Raw genomic sequence first — 19366 nt, 5'->3', positions numbered from 1 at the left:
AATGCTAGTTGGGTGAATAAAGTAGATTAGAGGTGCATGTGGCTCGAAACGGGAGAGGATGAGAATCCAAAACTGTGTGCAGGTTTTGTGAGAATATGTTGGGGTCTTCAGATTTTTTTGCCTTCTCAATTTCTAGAGGCAGTGGCTCTCCATGCTCATGCTTTTCTTGTGGCAGTGAGTCTGCCATACTTCCTGATGACTCCTGGATTGCCTGGCACTGCTTTGTGTTCTCTAAGGCTTCCCAAGACCAAGACATGGTCTCCACCCTGACAAAATGTACAAGGGAAATGGGCACCTTAAACCAAGTTATAAAACCAGTATATGATGGCGAAATGCAAAATTGATGGCTGCAGACAGCTGTGAGAAAGGAGAAAAGAATCAGGAGAGGAGGGGTTTGGCAAGTACCTTGTGGGAATTAATCTGAGGATGCTGCGAGGAAGTCATTTTCTCTCTAATCGGCGGTAGTTCATTTTCCAGTGAGTGTCTTAGAGTCTGTTCATAAATCCTTTGGTACCATTTTTGTTCACTCGCTGGAACACCCTTTTTATCCAGAGGTGATTTGTCTGTTTGTAGATGCCTGTTAAAGGGTAACACCTGAGGGGAGAGATTGTGTGAGAGATTCTTCACTCAGAAGAAATGATAGGGAAAAATAATGAGTGTATCTGACTTTAATTCTCAATTTTAAGTTAGTTTCGTGGGATTTAAAATCTTTATTCCCAGCCAGGGGTGGTGGCTCACATTTGTAATCACAATACTTTGAGAAGTCAAGACATGAGAATCACTTGAACCTAGAAGTCCGAGATCAGGCTGGGCAACATAGGGAGACCCTGTCTCTTAAAAAAAATACACACGCACACACACACACACACTCTCTCTCTCACACACATATTTTAGATGTATAAATATAGATATATAAATATATATGAAAAATGTATAAGGAAAACTGTATATGCGTTTTTTTCATATATATATGTATTCATTCTAAAAGTTGAACATAGAATGTTTTTTAAGTTTTATTATTTTCATACTAGTTAAAAAATGCTAATTTGATTTTTGGTGAACTAAAGTTTCAGAAATGGTTGTGAGTATTTAATGTTTATGTACCTGATAATTTATTCTCCCTCAAATTCAGTGATTCTCTCAAGTAGGTAAACTCATTCCTGAACAGTGAAGGAGGAAGGAACTCTGTACACTTGGAAAGTAGGGTGAGGTGTCTTCTCCTTTGATCAGCCTGTGTCAACATTCCCTTCTACCAATATTATTTTCACTTGAGGGTTCAGATTGCCACTGTTTGGCAGGAAGGAAGAGAAAACTCTCTTAATAGAATGTGATTTAATATGTTGAATGACAATTTGTGCTGTGTCAGTCTGCTTGGGAAAAGGATTAGAGGCAGTGTAAATGATCTGCTGTATCTGGTTGTAAAAACATTTCAGGCATCTTTCAGAAGTAACATTAAACCCCTGGTCTCCAGTTCCCCAAAGTTGCTTCTCATTGACAGATTTCTCTTGGTAGGAGTGAGTCAGGGAATAAACCGGTCCCAGACTCTCCTTTGCTGCTTCTGCCATGTCATGCCTTGCCCGGCCATCAGGGCACACAGCCCAGGGAGGACTGAGGGCCTGGGTCCAGCCTCCTGCAGCCAGGGAGCTGCTGGCATCTGACTTGCTGTGAAGGTGATCCTGTTCTGCTTCAGAACTGATGACAGTTTGGTGCGTCTAGCTGAGCCCTGAGGGCAGCCGTCATGCCAGGTCAATGTTCAGGTTTACTCTGGACTCTGTGCTGGTGTTCCATTTGAGATTCTCTTAATTTTGGGGGGAGTCATTGCTCATGATGAATGAAAGACACAGGGAGGGGCCGGGGAAGGCTGGAGGCCAGCCCCCTCGCAGCACTTGGGCTCTTTCATAGAAAAGAACTGGATGGAGTTGAGCTCGCTGGGCACAGGGGATGACGTGGTCTTTGTTCCAAAGTGGACTGGATCCCAGAAAGAAAATAAATTAAAAGGAAATCATAGCAGTGGTCTACCAGTGGGTTTTGGTCCATTTGCCTGAAAATTGGCCCTTCTGTTGGAGCTGAATTTCTCCAATTAGCTAAACGTTTTTGTGGTGAAGCACTGTGGAAAAAGTGGCTTCACTGAAAGAGCAATTGTAGAGTCTTCTAGACTTTATAAATAGACTCAGGACAGGGAGAAGAACTGCCCTGTGGAGATACGGTTCATCTCTTGCTCAGCCATCTCCCCCACCCTCCCTGGGAACACACTTACGAAAGAAAGAGCTCAGAAAACCCTTTGGAGTTCCAGTGGTGCAGCTGGTTAGCGCGCAGCACTCATGCAGAAAACTCTTCCTCATCAGAATCTTCTGCACAGGGTCCGCCAGGTGTCCCCCGCAGTACCCGTCATAAACAATTTCTTCTTCCAGCCATCACCACCATCTCCAAGTCCTGCTTGTCTGGATTCAGTTGTTCTAGAGCTCCGTTTGTAAGATTTTCTCTCTTAACCCTTCATTGTAAGCTGGGTCAGGAGTCAATAAGAATTACTTTGTACAATCAGTTTTCAAGATTACAGTCTGGGGAGCTAGCTTAATCAGAGCCTGGAATTTCTCCTGTGCTTCATTTTCAGGAGAATTGAAATCCATCTGACTGGGCACGGTGGCTCACGCCTATAATCCCAGTACTTGGGGAGGCCGAGGTGGGCGGATCACCTGAGGTCAGGAGTTTGAGACCAGACTCCATGGCGTGGAGAGCCCATCTACTAAACGCCACAAGAGTGGCGGGTGTGATGGGTGCATGCCTGTAATCCCAGCTGCTGGGAGGCTAGAGGCCAGGAGAATTGCGCCTTGGAACCTGGGAAGCGGAGGGGAGTTCGCAGTGAGCGAGATTGCATCATTTGCGCTCAGCCTGGAGCAACAAGAGTGAGGCATCTATCTCAAAAAAAAACCATCTAAGATGTTTTTTGAGAGCAAGGTCCTTGCTGTGCTGGAGTTCTTGCTTGCTGTTTCTAGGGCCTGGGACTGAGGAAACATGAAGCTTTAATCAGCTACAGGCTGTTGGGGACTGGGGTTATGAACCTCTATATGTGTCACATTTGCTTCCATAGCAGTTTAGGACCATCACCTATAAACTCAAGGCCAAGTCAGTGCTATCTTTATAGAACATTGCTGCCTCTGCAGGGTTACCTGGAGCAGTTAATATTTAATGGGGACTGAGGATTAGGCCTAAGGGCCGAGCCTTGATGGGTGCAGATCAGGTACATTTTATAGTAGCTGGGAGGACCATGAAAGCAAGACCAGTAGAGGGAAATAACTGCTCTTGTGAGCTCTGTCTTCCATCTTCTGCATTTTCTACCCAAGCCCATAATGTATACAAATTATATTATACTAAACATATTTAATAAAATGGTCCCCTGTGAATGCATACATTGTGCAACTCATTTAAAAAAAATTAGCTTCGGTTTAAATTCATCCTGTGCCATCACCACAAAAGCCTAACTCTTTTGTAGTACCCTCCCTGATGTCCAAAGAGAAATGGAAGTTTGTCTATGTGTGGGATTTTAATGTTGGGGTATTAGAAATTATAATCCAATGGCCGGGCGTGGTGGCTGAAGCCTGTAATCCCAGCACTTTGGGAGGCCGAGACGGGCGGATCATGAGGTCAGGAGATCGAGACCATCCTGGCTAACATGGTGAAACCTTGTCTCTACTAAAAAATACAAAAAACTAGCTGGGCGAGTTGGTAGGCGCCTGTAGTCCCAGCTACTCGGGAGGCTGAGGTAGGAGAATGGCGTGAACCCAGGAGGCGGCTTTCAGTGAGCTGAGATCTGGCCACTGCACTCCAGCCCGGGCGACAGAGCGAGACTTTGTCTCAAAAAAAAAAAAAAAAAAGAAATTATAATCCAAGATACCAGCTCAGAAGACAAGGCTCTTTTAGGGTTGTCTAATTTATTATGCAGTAAGTGGCAACTGAGAATGACTTAACCAATAGGTGACCAGAAAGGAACAGGTTGGACCCCACAGGGCTGGTGCGCTGCTTGGAGCTATTCTTGATTTCATTGGTTTATACCTGGACTGCTTATAGTGAGGAAGTCATTGTGGCCACCATTGTGCCTTTTATCTTCCATTATCTGATTTTGAGCATTGTGTTTTTTTGTAGGGAAAACATTCCTCACTGTGTATTATCTATGGTTTATTTTAAGCATCTTTCATTAAAAAAGAAAATGTAAAGACAGGACACCCAGATACTGTCAGGCTGAACTGTAAATGTAATTTTATCATTTGATTAACAAATCAAGTAACACCATATAATTATTAGTGGAGTTTTTTCTTCTCTGGTATTTGTTTGAAATTTGATGCCTTTTTTTCCTCCTAGGTGACAATCCTAACCCTTCCAAGGAGGACACCCCTACTAGCAGTCTGGACTCACTTTCCTCCCCGTCTCCCGTGACTGCAGCTCTCCCTGGGCCTCCTGGACCAGACAAAAACCACCTTCTGGCAGACGGAGGGAGCTTTGGAGACTGGGCATCCACTATGTAAGTCACCATGCTTCTGTTGGGTGCTGAAGGGACCTTTTGAAGTTTCCATGAGCAGTGACCAGTGGGTGCTGAAGCCATTACATCAAGGAACCCTTATTGTCTTATCAGAGGGGCCACCAAAGGGAGAAGGGTCCTTAAAACAGAGCCTTCCTTGAATACTCTCTTTGTTTCTAGTATGGAAGGGTAGATGGATGCTATGTCAAATCTGATCTAAGTTCAATTCCTGGGCAGTTTTGGATTCTCCAAAGGAAATTTGTTACTATCCCACCCAAGATGTTTCCCCACTAGTTATGCAGACTTTTAGAGATGTGAGAATGCATGCTGATGGACAGACTGTTGAAACTGTCTGTAGAATGATATTTTACTTACATGAATTTCTGAGAGCAGTATGCTAGCATTCTGCTCTGTTTTGCTCGATAGCGTCCTGCAGAGTTGAGACGTGATGGTTGACATGTTTGATTTTATCTTCTCAGTTTGGTTTAGTGCCAGGCATGTGCAGATCAGCTCAAGTATATTAGGACGAATAATATTAATACAAATAAAGTACCTTGAACCTGTGAGGGCTTGTCTGGCTGTGTTGACCAAGGCTGTTTAAAGACAGGATGGTGGTGATGTGGAACCCAAAAGGGCATCATGTTTCAAACAAGTATTCAGAGAAGAGAAAACTCCACTAATAATTACAAGACAGTACTTGATTAGTCAATCAAATTTTATCGAAAAATGCATTTATAATTCATCCAGAGAGTCTTTTTTTAAAGATAGAGTTTTGCTCTTGTTGCCCAGGGTGGAGTGCAGTGGTGTCATCTTGGCTCACTGCAACCTCCACCTCCTGGGTTTAAGTGATTATTCTGCCTCAGCCTCCCAAGTAGCTGGGATTACAGGTGTTCGCCACCACACCCAGCTAATTTTTGTATTTTTAGTAGATATGGGGTTTCACCATCTTGGCCAGGCTGGTCTTGAACTCCTGACCTCAGGTGATCCACCTGCCTCAGCCTCCCAAAGTGCTGGGATTACAGGCGTGAGCCACCATGCCCAGCCCATCCAGAGAGTCTTAAAACATTTTTTTTGAAGCCAAAGTTGCTTAAAATAAATTATAGATAATGGTATCATCTGACCCTAGCTGGGCATTCTTGGGACTTTAAATGGACTGGAAAGTGTTCCTCAGATTACTTGGCTTTTTATAGTTACTGCTGGATTCACATGAAATGATTATGAACTTATTAAGTATTAAGAGAGGCTGGGAGACATTTGGCATGCCAGAATTTGGGGGTGACCTGAAGACTCTGAAAATCTAACTGGGACTCCAAGTATGGAAACACATTCTCCAGATGAGATTTTTCTTGCCACTGTTTTCATCTGTGCTTATTTTTTATGCTGAGGATTGTGGATTTAAATCCTACATTACTCAGGTATGCTTGTCACCGTTACTGTTCCTTTTCCACAATAAAAATTTTGTTTCACCGTAGTACTACAAGCAACAATAACAGTAGTTACCTAGGCACCCAGAATCTATAATCCTGGTTACACTTGAGGTGGAATTTAGCTTGTGTGTGTGTTTTAGTGAAAATCAGGTCCCTAATTATGCCTTTCGGTAAGTGGATATCACAGGCAGTGGAGTGCAGTTTAGGCAGTCATCTTTCTTCCGTAGTAGTTCTGCAGAAAAGTGACATTATGAGCCATGGTACAGCCAACACTCAATTCACAACAGGTCCATGCCTGAAACAAGAAGGGCTTGATATTTTTGGTCATAAATCAAATGAGGAGTGAATTCCCTAGCTTCCTATTCATACGCATTTTTAAATGTCATGAAAAGCACTCCAACCTTGAGAGGCCAAAAAGGGGGTTGGGGGAAGTAGTTGAAGCAAGCCTGGAGAGGAGATTTTTTTTTTTTTTTAAATGGAGACTTTCTCCTACTTCAGAAACTTGATCTTTTTTTTTTTTTTTTTTTCTGTGCCATGGATGGAATACATCTATGTTTCTCTGAAGTATATATTAAAATGTTTCTTATGTATCTTTTAAAGGATTTACTGATGAGTGTGTATCGGTCACGATTTGTCATTATGTTAGCAAGTTTGTATATAGGTATGTGCCTCTTGGACTTGGGCACGCACCAGAACCCCCTGTAGGTCTCACTAAGACCCACTCTGCTGGCCCCACCCCAGAGCTGAGGATTCAGTAGGTCTGAGAAGGGACCTGAGAGCCTGCCTTTCTAAGGAGTTTTCAGGTGACAATGAGTGAGCCTTGATAGAGAAGACCATCTGCTGCTCCTCGCCTGCTTCCAGGGCTGTGCTGAGTATAAGCTGCTTCTCTGAGGAGTGTAATTAGGATAAGTGATTTCTCCACCTCTTTTGTTTAGAAAAACACTCTTCTAGGGTCCTGCATTGCTGCCTCCCAGTAGCCTGTGTGTGCTTCCCACATGCTTTGGTTCTCTTTGCCTCAAATATCCATTGTGCTTTTTTGCACAAGCCAATCCTGACCTATCTTCACGGTCTAATTTAATCTTCACCTCCAGAAAGTCTTCCCCATGCTCTAATCTACAGGGAGCCTCTAGAGAGGTCCCTTGTCAGTATTTCTGCTGATACTCATTATTTGGCGCTAAGAAATTCAAGTCGCCTTTGAGTATTGTTTAATATTTGCGTTTTAGTATTATTTGATATTTATGTGGAATAAATGTTTCTACATGTCTATCTAAACTTTCCCTTACCCCAAGCTAGATCATAAAATTGGGTTTTTTTTTTTCGTGGGGTGGGTGGCGGGGTGGCAAAGACAGAGTCTCACTCCGTCACCCAGGCTGGGGTGCAGTGGTACGATCTCAGCCCACTGCAACCTCCACTTCCTGGGTTCAAGTGATTCTCGTGCCTCAGCCTCCCAAGTAGGTGGGATTACAGGCATGTGCCACCACATTGGCTACTTTTTGTACTTTTAGTAGAGATGGGGTTTCACCATGTTGGCCAGGCTGATTTCAAACTCCTGACCTCAAGTGATCCACCCGCCTTGGCTTCCCAAAGTGCTGGGATTACAGGCGTGAGCCACCGTGCCCGGCCATAAAATTCTTAATGATAGGAATTGGATCTTATATTCTTTGAACTTTTTTGTGATATTGACATAATTATTAGTAAACATTTAATTTCTTATTTTAATTATGTATTTATAAAAATGCTACCTTTTGGAAATCTCATTTCTTTCTGTATGTTACTGAATGTCTGTTAGGCTACTACATTTGGTTTCTTATTCATCATCATCTTTTTTTGAGACCGAGTCTTGCTCTGTAACCCAGGCTGTAGTGCAGTGGCACAATCTCAGCTCACTGCAAGCTCCACCTCCCGGGTTCATGCCATTCTTCTGCCTCAGCCTCCCGAGTAGCTGGGACTACAGGTGCCCGCCACCACACCTGGCTAACTTTTTGTGTTTTTAGTAGAGATGGGGTTTCACCTTGTTAGCCAGGATGGTCTCGATCTCCTGACCTCGTGATCTGCCTGCTTGGGCCTCTCAAAGTGCTGTGAGCCACCGTGAGCCACTGTGCCTGGCTGATTCAGGTGTGAGCCACCTGGCTGATACAGGTGTGAGCCACCGTGCCTGGCTGATGCATCTTTCTTATAAAGATTACAAACTCTTCCTCTAGCAATTCCACACAATTAATCTTACCATTTGCTCCTTACTGTGTTTTGTTTCGTTAGCCTTTATAAGTTCTCATTGTGTGTTCTCTTGTCTTTTTCCCCCTTTATCTCTGCATACCAGCTGTACAGTATTAAATATGATAGGTTCTAAGTAAATGCTCATTAAGATCCCTTTTAGCCAAAGTTGCTATGGGGTCATTAAAACTCTACTCAGGGCTCTTAATAGGAGGCAATGCCTGTACTGTGATCTCAGGTCCTACGGAATGGAGTCCAAATTTATGTGGATCACATAGGGCCCCAGTAGATCTGTTGAACAAAAATGCTAAAATCTCATCCACTGGAAAACAATTTGCAGGGGAAAATGTACAGCAGCCGTGGTTCTGACATAGGCAGTGTGTCAATGCAGCTGTTGCCTCTGATAGGTAGAAAACAATGCAGCAGAATTGGATTCCTTGGGTTTCTGCTGATGTTTATGACTTGTGGGTGTTATTCATTGCAGTCAATCAATCTGTAGCTATTACTTACCTGTACACTCAGTAAGGTGATGGGTGACTTCATTGCCAGTGAAGAATTGCTAGCTCAGTCTCCTTGGAGGACATTACATCATAGGTCAAGGTATTTCAAATGTTCCAAAGTCATTTTTTCCCCACAATAAAGTAGTTTTTGCTAAACAGGTTTTCTTCTATTGTAATGGATGGAGCCAGGTCCTTGACAAGTAATCCTTTTAGATTCTCTGCCACAGATGAGAATCTCTTTTAAGAAATATCAGGCATTGCTATCTGCTTCCTCTACAGATTTCAAATGAAAAGGATCACCTCCTTTTCTGCCGGCACATTCTCAAATTCAAGATGGCATGGTCTCAGAATAGCTCACTCTAGTTTGGGGTGCTGGCACCCTGAGATGCATCTCACTTTTCCCTGGCAGCCCAGGGGGGGCAGTAGATTCCCCTCTCCTGCCCACTGAGCGGCTTGGCTTTATTTATCCTGAATGTTAAGATATCCCTAAAGCATCTATCCCAGCTAGTGCCTCAAGCTGTCATTGTGCCACTGAGATTTGTGCCTACTCAGACTTGATGTCAGTTACTTAAAATCACTAGATAACACCTTCCTATTCCCATATACAGCCTTGTGCATGTCATCATATACTTTGTACTCACTGGTAACCATTTTTATTCTTGTCAATGAAATCACTTGTTTCCTTTAAATTGGGCAAACGAAGGGGGGTTTCTCAGAGACAACTGCTTGGCATTTCAAATTACTTGACTGTTGGTTCCATGATTGCTTTTCAGGAAGTCAATAAATTTTGCTGGGAGATACCAAAGTACCCCCCTTAAATATGATTTGTGGCTTAGTATACCACAGTAAACCGTGAATGATTTGCCTAAAGTTCAGAAAAATAATCATTTTAGATCATTTTTAATAGATTTCTGTGAAGTCTGGCACCTACTGAGAAAGTTGCTATGAGAAGTTACAGGGTGGCAGTCACTGGCGAACTCTGTCTTCACTTCCTCCCTTCCCCCCTCTCTGTCTTTCCTTCTTCCCTCTCCCTCGTCCTTCAGAGAGGGCTTCCTCAACCCAGCATTCCTCGAGGGCCAGGGTGGTCAGTTCACCCCAGAAGTTGATATCTTAATCAGATTTTTTTTTGTTTTGTTTTGTTTTGTTTTTTTTGAGACGGAGTCTCGCTCTGTCGCCCAGGCTGGAGTGCAGTGGCCGGATCTCAGCTCACTGCAAGCTCCACCTCCCGGGTTCACGCCATTCTCCTGCCTCAGCCTCCCGAGTAGCTGGGACTACAGGCGCCCGCCACCTCGCCCGGCTATTTCTTTGTATTTTTTTAGTAGAGACGGGGTTTCACTGTGTTCGCCAGGGTGGTCTGGATCTCCTGACCTCGTGATCCACCCGTCTCGGCCTCCCAAAGTGCTGGGATTACAGGCTTGAGCCACCGCGCCTGGCCAATCAGATTATTTAAAAAAAAATAGATGTATCTTTTAAAAGTGCTTTTTACACATTTGCTTTTTTTTTTTTCCTAACTTGACCAAAATGAACATATACTGCTTTTGTAATAAGGAGTGGGAAGCTCTGTAAATTTCAGGTCAGGAGAGGGTGATAAGTAACCTAAAGGAATGAACTTCCCATTGCAAAAACTTCCTGCATCTTTGTTGGTTAGTAGGGGGATGATTTCCTAATAAGATTAGCAGCTTTACTCTGTTTACTTGTATGTGGGCTCTGGTTACAGAATGCAGTGGGTTACACTGAGATCTCTAGTAGAGCCTAGTGCCTTGTTGTGGAAGGATGTGGTCTCTGATTCTGGGTACTGTGAAGAATGAATTGGCAGCCAGTACCTGTTACCATACCTAAGTAAACAGCAGGGTCACTTAGATAGTGGAGGTCTAAGGGAGCTCAAATCTAAGGCAGAACAGGGCCAAATGAACAGGAGGAGCATGCTGCCTTGCTGTGAGCCCACAGCAGCCTGTTAAATTCTGCACGGAGGTTATCTCCTTCCCCTACCTCTTAAGGGTCTGGGGATTCAAGGGAGTAGAACCTTTTGCTTTAGCAGAGGCTAGTGGTTGAGGCTGCAGAGAAAGTATGTTTAGATACCCTCTTGGCACTTCCAGGCTCAGAGACCATGAAACATTTAGTATTATGGGCCACCAGACTTTGTTTCAGCTGTGTTGTAAATGACATTTCCTCTTAATGCTTGCATCAACCCAGTAGGGTAGATATATAGTCATTTTTAAAGATTGGAAGGCACAAAGGACATAGGAAAATTGGCCCAAGCCACACAAGCAGTAAAGGACAGGTGAGTTTGACCGCTCATGTGTCTGCCCAGTGACTTGTTTTACTGTAGAAATCGAAATTGTGCAGTTGCATATGGGGATATTGTTTGAATTGCAGGCGTTCTCCACCCTGCCCCGATTCTGAAACTCAGTGAAACAGCCATGGCTGTCAACTGGTCAGTGCCCTTGGATTGAAGAGGAAACACTGACCTTACATTAAGTCATGTGGCTGTGGTTTATAATTATCTATGGGGAATAAACACTTGAATCTGGTTGCTGCGAATTCATCATCTAACACCTTGGCTGAGATGCGGGGAGGAGGGCCTTCTCCCCCACAGCAGCGCTGGAGAGACTTGGAAATTTGATCTGTGCAACCAGGCAGCATCCATAATCTTTGTATGAGTAATATGATATTCAGTTGTCTCCCTTCAGCCTCAGAAATGCTCTGAAAGTGGATCTCGGGGCCTGTACTCTTGACCATCTACCATCACAGTGTCTATTCACATTCAGTTTGGGGGTACGACTTTTGTCCTGTATGTTTTCTTGAATTTCTTCTCTCCAACTTTGTATAGAAATTATGCTATGCCGACTGCCTGTCCCCTTGCATGCTTTGATACACATCCATTGTGGCTTGCTGGGGTATTTTTGGGATCTGCTTTGTGTACTTGGCACTTGCATGTGGCCTAATTCGTGTCTTCCTTTGCTGTGCTGTAGCTGCAGGTGCTGAAATTTGGAGGTTTTATTTTTAAGTCAGAATGTTGATAGTCCATGTAACTTTAAAACTCTACCATGAAAAGATGACTTCCCAAAATAAAGACATGTCTGAATTTTGTAGTAGCTTTTCCACTACTTAAGACTTTAAAAACAGTTAAGTCTTGCATCAGTCATTTTTGGTTTTTAGTTTAACTGGTTTTTGTTGTTAAAGATTTTCTTACTTGATGCCATTGTTGTAATTTATTATTTGCTATTCATGAATTGGCTGTGTCTCAATATCTAAATAAGGTAAGGACCTCACGGGCTCTCTCTGTAAGTTCGAGACCGTTTACATTGGTAAATCACTGATTTCAAACAGGCCTGGCTTTGCATCCACGTTCTGTTTCTTACAACCTTGAAGATCTTATATAAGTGATTTAAGCAAACCAAGGCTTAGCAAGATGATCTGTAAAAGGGGAATAATAACGTCCGTCCCTCTGGGCCGGGTTGAGGTTTCCAGATACCACATGTAATAAAACCCAATCACTGCTCCCCTGAGAGCTGGAGGCAGCCACCTGCTGGGATTTTCCTTTCCTCTGAGCACGTAATTCAATATTCTTAGTTTAACTTGACCCCAACTTCCTGGTTCATCAGTTACATAACCTCCTTACTAAATAGCTCAGAGAGAGAACCTTTCTAGCCTTGGAGAAGCTCTAGATGTTGACCTGAAGTTGTGTTGTTTTTAGCAGTTACTGTATTTATTCCCAGAGGACTCAGCTGGGGCTCCTCTCCTAGTGTCTTGCTTTGGGGATCTGCTTTGTCAGAGCCTCTGAGAATAGACCCTTGGCTATCACATGATCAAGGCATGGGGAGCCTACTGAGACCCAACCACATTTATAACTTATGCTGAGCTGCATACCCAGGTACCGCACCCATTACAACAAATAACCCATAAGTAATTGGTGGATTTTTCTGAGCCCAGTATCTGTGTCTCTTTGGAGCTGTGCTTGACCCTGTTGAAGATGTTCAGCCCTCACATTGGGTAGCAGCTGGTTGAAACATTCCTGTCAGTGACTCTGCAGCACTATAACCTTCAGACCTCGAATGCCCCTTAATTTTCTGAAATGAAGTTACAGTTCCTTTTCTGTTCAGCTGGCAAGCTAAAGTTCAGCCCTCTTACCTGATTCCACACTGATCATATGGAAGGAAGATAGGATTCAAGGAGAACTCTTTGAGTGGAAGATTGGTCAGAGATGGAATTCTGCAGCTGTTCTCTTACAACAAAACCAAGAACTTTTGCTATAAGAGAGTGGGGTTTGGGAGTGAACCTTGTCAGACGACTAGGTGGTGATGTCCTTTCTTGTTGGAGGAGGAAATCCATGTAGGAGCCTCAGGATCACACAAGGTGAGGACTGAGTGTTAAACATGGCAGGCCTTCCTTCATGGGGCTTGAGGGATTTCCTGCAGTGCCCTTCCTCCTCTCCCTGACCGCATACTTCCTGCAAAAGATATTTGTTCTCAGCTGGGTGCGGTGGCTCACGCCTGTAATCCCAGCACTTTGGGAGACTGGGGCAGGCGGATCAGTTGAGGTCAAGAGTTCCGAGACCAGCCTGGCCAACATGGTGAAACTCCATCTCTACTGAAAATCCAAAAATTATCCTGGCATGGTGGTACGCACCTGTAATCCCAGCTGCTCGGGAGGCTGAGGCACGAGAATTGCTTGAACCTGGAAGGCGGAGGTTGCAATGAGCTGAGATTGCGCCACTGTACTCCAGCCTGAGGGACAGAGCAAGACTCCATCTGGGAGGAACGGAGGGAGAAGGTATTTGTTCTCAAAGGTGAACAAGTTACTGCTTTTACATGCTGGCTTCCTGTATTGGCTGGCTCCCTGCTGCCTGGGAGGTGATCTCGTACAGTTGAAGCGGGACTCTGCTGCAGGAAAGCGCTGGGTACGTGTGGGTCAGCCCCAGGCACCAACAAGGGAGCCCTGTACCACGAAACCAGTGAAGACGGAGGGGATTCTCCATCTGAATTGCCTTCATCTCCCCCAACCCCCACGTCCCTCCCAGGCTTCTTATCTGGTCCATTTAATCCAGGGGTGAGCAAATTGTGGCCCACTGCCACTTGTCTTTATAAAGTTTTATTGAAACACAGCTACACTTAGTTGTTTACGTTTTGTCTGTGGCTGCTTTTTGACTGACAGTGATAGCAGAATTGAGTAGTTGCAGAAGGTCTGCCAAACTTGAAGTATTTACTCTCTGGCCCTTTACAGAATAAGTTTGCCGATCTCTAGCTAATCAGTAATCAAAACAAGTCTGTTTGGAAGGGCCCACCTTTCTTAAAACCCAGCTTCAGGAAGTGTAGTTTACCACTGTGATGGTAGATGGAGAGTGCAGATGATTTTAAGTGTAAGCTTCACACATCTCTTCTTGTCATTAAACCAACCAGACATTTTCCCTACGGGTTTTGCATGCCCCCAAATGTTTGTTTATAATTTCAAAAGGCCGTTAGTGTTTCAGCGACTGAAAAATCTATGTGAGGTTGTTCTTTTTATAATGTATCATTTAAAATAAATTTTTATTTTGGCATAGTTTAAGGTTTACAGAAAAATTACAAAGATAGTACAGAGTTTCCATAGACCCTTCACTTCCCCTCTTCACCTCCCGCCCCCACCCCTGCCCCCAGCCCTTAGCATCTGACAGAACTGTGGTATGTTTGGTAAAAAATAATGAAATTAGTGTTGATACAGTACTGTTAACTAAACCACAGACTTCTTGTGGACTTCACCAGTCTTTCCAATAATGTTCTTTCTCTGTTCCAAGCTCAAATCCAGGATGTCATGTTTCTATTAGCAACTTTAGATTTTTTTTTTTTTTTTTTTTTGAGACAGAGTCTTGCTCTGCTGCCCAGGCTGGAGTGCAGTGGTGTGATCTCAGCTCACTGCAAGCTCCACCTCCCGGGTTCACGCCATTCTCCTGCCTCAGCCTCCCGAGTAGCCAGGACTACAGGCGCCTGCCACCACGGCTGGCTAATTTTTTGTATTTTTAGTAGAGACGAGGTTTCACCGTGTTAGTCAGGATGGTCTCGATCTCCTGCCTCGTGATCCACCAGCCTCGGCCTCCCAAAGTGCTGGGATTACAGACGTGAGCCACCGCACCCGGCAACTTTAGATTTTTTAAATGATGACGTCTACCTAATATGGCCATACTTTTTTCCCTTTGCATAGCTGATTTGCTGTCCTTTGGTAAATTAAATGGTTAGTGATGGTATAACCCTAGAAATCAGAGGTAAGGTCTGACCCAGAAATATGTAATAGTGAGGGCTTCGTTTATTGACTGTTTACGGTGCTTCAGTGCTTTACGCCTATTATCTCATTTAAACCCCACAGTGACCCAGCCGGTGAGTCATGACTCTCTTCACATTAGCTGAGGGAGTTTAAGTTGCTCAGCCAAGTTTCGGTTGCGGATGACGCCAAGTGCAGACTAATGACGGCAACTGTGGGCCAACCTCTGGGGAGCACTCTTAAGTCATTTGCTTCCTCCTCAGCACAGCCTCTAGCTATTGACAAAAAGAGGAACAAGCCTAGGGGAGGAAGAAACTGCAAGCTGGCACTCAGCCAGCAATGACATTGCCAGCTTTGGCACCCAGGTCTCTCTGCGGAGTGGCAGAGTCTTAGGCATTTGTAATTTGCATGTGTACAATCCTTCAATGGCCTTTCTTTGCCTTTAGGTTATGATTGTGCCTCCTGAATATCCCGGTACTCACATCTCTCTCACCATTCTTTCCATATTCCATTCCAGTCACTCAAGAGGACTTGAGGGTCTGAGATCTGTGCTGTCTTGTCAAAACAGGGTTTACTAGAAACAGGACCTTGAGTAAGTTGCTTTCACCTTTTTGAGATGGTCTTCTCATATGTCATGTGGAGTAATAGGGTGGTTGGGAATAAGTGAACTGTGCCTGCATGTTGCATCTAGCACAGGGCTAGATTGCACAGTTGTGCCTTGCATGAGCCTGGGTGTGGGGAGGTGATGATCATGTTGACTATGGCAGCATCAGCTTCAGCATTAGCGCCACACAGATGCTGCCTCCTCCAGGAAGTCCTTCCTGGCTATCCCCCTGGTTATTAGGTGCTCCCTCCACTCTTCCTCTGAGGGACCATGGGCAGATCTCTACATGGCTCTCAGTGCCTGTATTATGGTTATTAATTGGGCATTCTCCACTCACTTGGCTGGAGAACGGGTGGTATCACGGTTGCCTGGGTGTCCCCAGGGACTAGCACAAGGCCTGACAGGAAGTCCTCAGACCGTAAATGATGAGCCAGTGGGTCTACTCCGAACCTTCCTGATGGGCAGCAAAGGCCTCCTCCCCCAACCCCATGGGTTATGGCGACTTGCATGTCACAGGCCTTTGTTTCTCTGCACTGCTGTTATACCTCGGTGTGCTCCTGTGCTTGTGTGGAACCAGTGTGCTTGCGTGTGGAGTTCTCCCTCTCCTGGCACTTAAGGAATAACTGGCATTTATTTGAACAGAGATTTTCCCATAATATACAGATCTACAATATTTCCTTCTGTCTTTATTAACATTTTCAAACACTCTTGCCCAGGACAGCTGTTCTAGACTTATGCTGTATGTTTCCCAGACTGGCATGAAAGATCATTTCACTAATGTGTTAGTTTCTGCTCAGAGACCTGGCAACTGAGAGTTTAGAATCTTTCATTGCAGTGCAAACTTCTGATTTGATCTCATATTGTATAATTGTAGTGAAATATCTTGGTATTTGGGGGATTTAGTCACTTCAAATAAGCATTCATTTCTTTTCTTAGTGCGTATTCTCCTCGCTGTACCCTTTTGAATTTAGATGGCACTCAGTGCTAACATAGGCTGGAATCAGGGGCTTGTGCCTCTAGTGCTGCCCAAAGCCTGACCTGTCTATGTTATGCAAGAAATGTTTGTTAGATGCAGGAGTTCTCTGCTGATCGGTGCAGCTGGTGTCGAGTTTTAACAGTTAAGGCCCCTATTCCCTTCCCCCTTTCTGAAATGTTTGTGATCTGCCGCTGCCAGAGCGTTTTTAATATGCATGGAGCATAGAGTCTGGTACTGGAGGAGATTGGATCACAGTTTGAATCAGAAGCAGCATGGACTGCTGATCTGTTCCATTTTCTAAAAATACACTTTGTAAAGTATACACATACACAGCACTGTCATAATTTCATGTTTTGGGGTTTGGCCCCACTGCTGCACGTGAAAGCTACAAGGTCTTTCCTCGAAATTCAGGCCCGTGTTTCCAAGCAAGAGTGTTGACTTTTTAAAGAAGAGAGTTTCCTCATCCTTTACACAAATGCATATTTCCCTGCTTACTGTCTTCCCAGCTCTTCCACCCGCCTCACCTAAACGCAAGAAATGCCTCTGCGGCCTCAGGAACAGTCAGGTAGACTTTGAATCTATGTATTTTCAGGAATGTGTTTCCAAGTTAGCAATTTGAAATCTTCATCTGCTTTCAGTGAAACACTCTTGTTTCTATTTGTCCCCTTTCTATGAGAAGGAAGGAGGGTGACATGGCTCTTCCATACTGAAAATGGAGAGGAATCCTGTTTTAGGAGAAGCCTTTTGCAGTGTAGCATGTGAAGTTGGGAAGACAGTGAACAGATATGAGTAGTTCTCTATATTTCTGTCTTGGTAAATGTGGTTTCTGAGCTTTTTAGGAACAGTTGACTTCTTCCTCCATGTTCGCAAACTGCAACTTGGCTTTCAAGAAACTCGTGGCACTGAGGTGCTTTTTTGTACTTGATCAGTAGCTGGCATTAAACAGAATTGGTGGTTTGTGCTCATGCCGGTCTTACTAATCAAAAATCTGTAGTTAAAGGGACAACAAGAAAAAAGGCAGTAAATAGATTTTTTAAAATGTTTAAATTTGGGAAATGGTAGGAAAGGACTCTCAAAATATTTAATTATGTTCTAGCACATAATGAGCTTTTAATTATTATTTAGATGTTATAAATTATTATTTAGATGTTATTATTATAAAGATGTTCTTTGGGAAAAAGGTGGGGCTCTCCCCTGAACCACAGAGTAGAAAAAAATGGTCCAGTGAGTGTTTTTGTTCTCCCAATGATGATACTGTCAAGAACTGTGAAGGGTCTGAAATTTTACCCTGCTTGTGAGCCACTGAATTAGCCTACCATCGTTTCCGGGATGCTGGCAGAAGGCGTGGGACTCGCGGTTGGAGCCAGCAGCCTCTACTCATCACAGCAATGAGAGTATCAGTGTTCTCTTGTGCCAGTTCCCTGAGTCCCAGTTCTTACAAGGCAATGCAGCTTGGGCCAGGTCACACCTGCATGCCTCAAGAGAGGAACCTGGAGCTTAGAAAACCCGGATCTTGTATGATGGGTAAAGCTCACTCTTTGAGAGAGAGAGGTGGAGAAAGAGAGAGATAGATATGCCTTAGGGCTCAGTTCTCTCTTGGAGCCCAGGGTGAGGAAAAAGCTCTTCGTCCTTTGCTTATGGGCTGCCATTCCAAAATGCCTATGTTCCTTCAAAATATTTTAAATAAAAGAAGGGAAAGAGAATATCAGAAATTCTTTTTGGAAACTAATACTTTACTGTGTTTTGAGAAAATGTAGGTATTACATTTTAAATAATATTTAAAAAATTTTTCAGATCTTCTTATTAAAAAGTTACCCAAAATTTGGAAAGTAGGAGATGGTTACATAACGAAGCTCATGTTTACTTTTTTTTTTTTTTGGCCTTCCAAAAAATATGGACAGCTTGCTTTTGGGAGACACTATGAAACATGCTATCATCTGATGTGTACTGGCTTGAGATGTGAACTCATTACACGACTGAAGTATATATACTCACTTCTTGCCTCATCCCTGATCCTCCCTGGCCGACAAGCCTCTGAAAAATTTCCTCTATCCAAGCACCTGCTCTGCTGCTTCCCAAACCTTATTTGGCTGCACAGGTCTCTTCTTTCACAGGCTTCCAGTTGTCCACACGTCTCATTGCCTCATCTCCACAGAGACTGTCTCCAGTCTCACATGTTGCTCCGTGCTGTGAATGTTCCAGCTCACAGTGTGTCTGCCCATGTGGGGTTCCGAAATCAAAGAAGTCACCTTGTAGAGGCTTCTGAGATACACCCAGGACGTCACATACAGAAACTTAAGTCTACATGGGAAGTCTGGGAGGTAATCTTGGTGAACCGGTTAGTGCTGGATCACATAGCACATGTGTGTGTTAAACAGCGACAGAAAGATCACAAAAAACAGAAAAGATGAATGTGGAGAACTTGACCCTGGACAAGGACTGCTGATTCTATGTTCCTGTTTGGGATGAGATGGAGAAAGCCAGGGTGCGGGACAGGCAGGGCTTTCTGTTTTGTATCTGTCATTGCAGTGGTTCTTTCACTTTCTAAAAACCGAGGGGTATTTTCCCTTTACACGCACGCGCGCGCGCACACACACACCACCCCACCCCCCCCCCACACCACACATGGAGGTTTTCTTTTTTAAAGAAAGATGTGAGGATTAAGCAGACAATAGCTCTAAAATTTATGCTCTTTATTTTTCAAGGGCCACATAAATATAGTCACATAGTTACTTTATCTTCTTCCTGTAACTGTCCTCCCTCTAGGCAGATGGATGGCAGTCATTGACGATTTATGACTCTGAAGAGCTGAAGGGGGGTGTGGCAAAACATCTCATCTTCCTCCACCGCCACCCTCCAAGCACCTTGAATAATTGCTGGGAGATAACTTGGCAATTGTTT

General features: G+C 44.0%; 1 protein-coding gene across 4 annotated transcripts in view; it reads left to right on the top strand.

Moving 5' to 3' along the window:
- Positions 1-19366, top strand: part of ARHGAP10 (Rho GTPase activating protein 10) — a 332652-nt gene that overhangs the window by 301925 nt on the left and 11361 nt on the right. For 3 of the 4 annotated variants that reach the window (XM_021938123.2, XM_009207677.4, XM_003899252.5), the window contains one exon: positions 4357-4516. In XM_021938123.2, coding sequence (XP_021793815.1) covers positions 4357-4516 — 160 coding nt within the window. Of the gene's footprint in view, positions 1-4356; positions 4517-15402; positions 15478-19366 lie in introns of all 4 variants that reach the window. The other variant, XM_017959115.3, reaches the window with a different exon arrangement.

This window comes from Papio anubis, chromosome 3, assembly GCF_008728515.1.
Source record: "Papio anubis isolate 15944 chromosome 3, Panubis1.0, whole genome shotgun sequence".
Lineage (NCBI taxonomy): Eukaryota > Metazoa > Chordata > Mammalia > Primates > Cercopithecidae > Papio > Papio anubis.
This window is presented reverse-complemented; position numbering and strand designations above follow the sequence as displayed.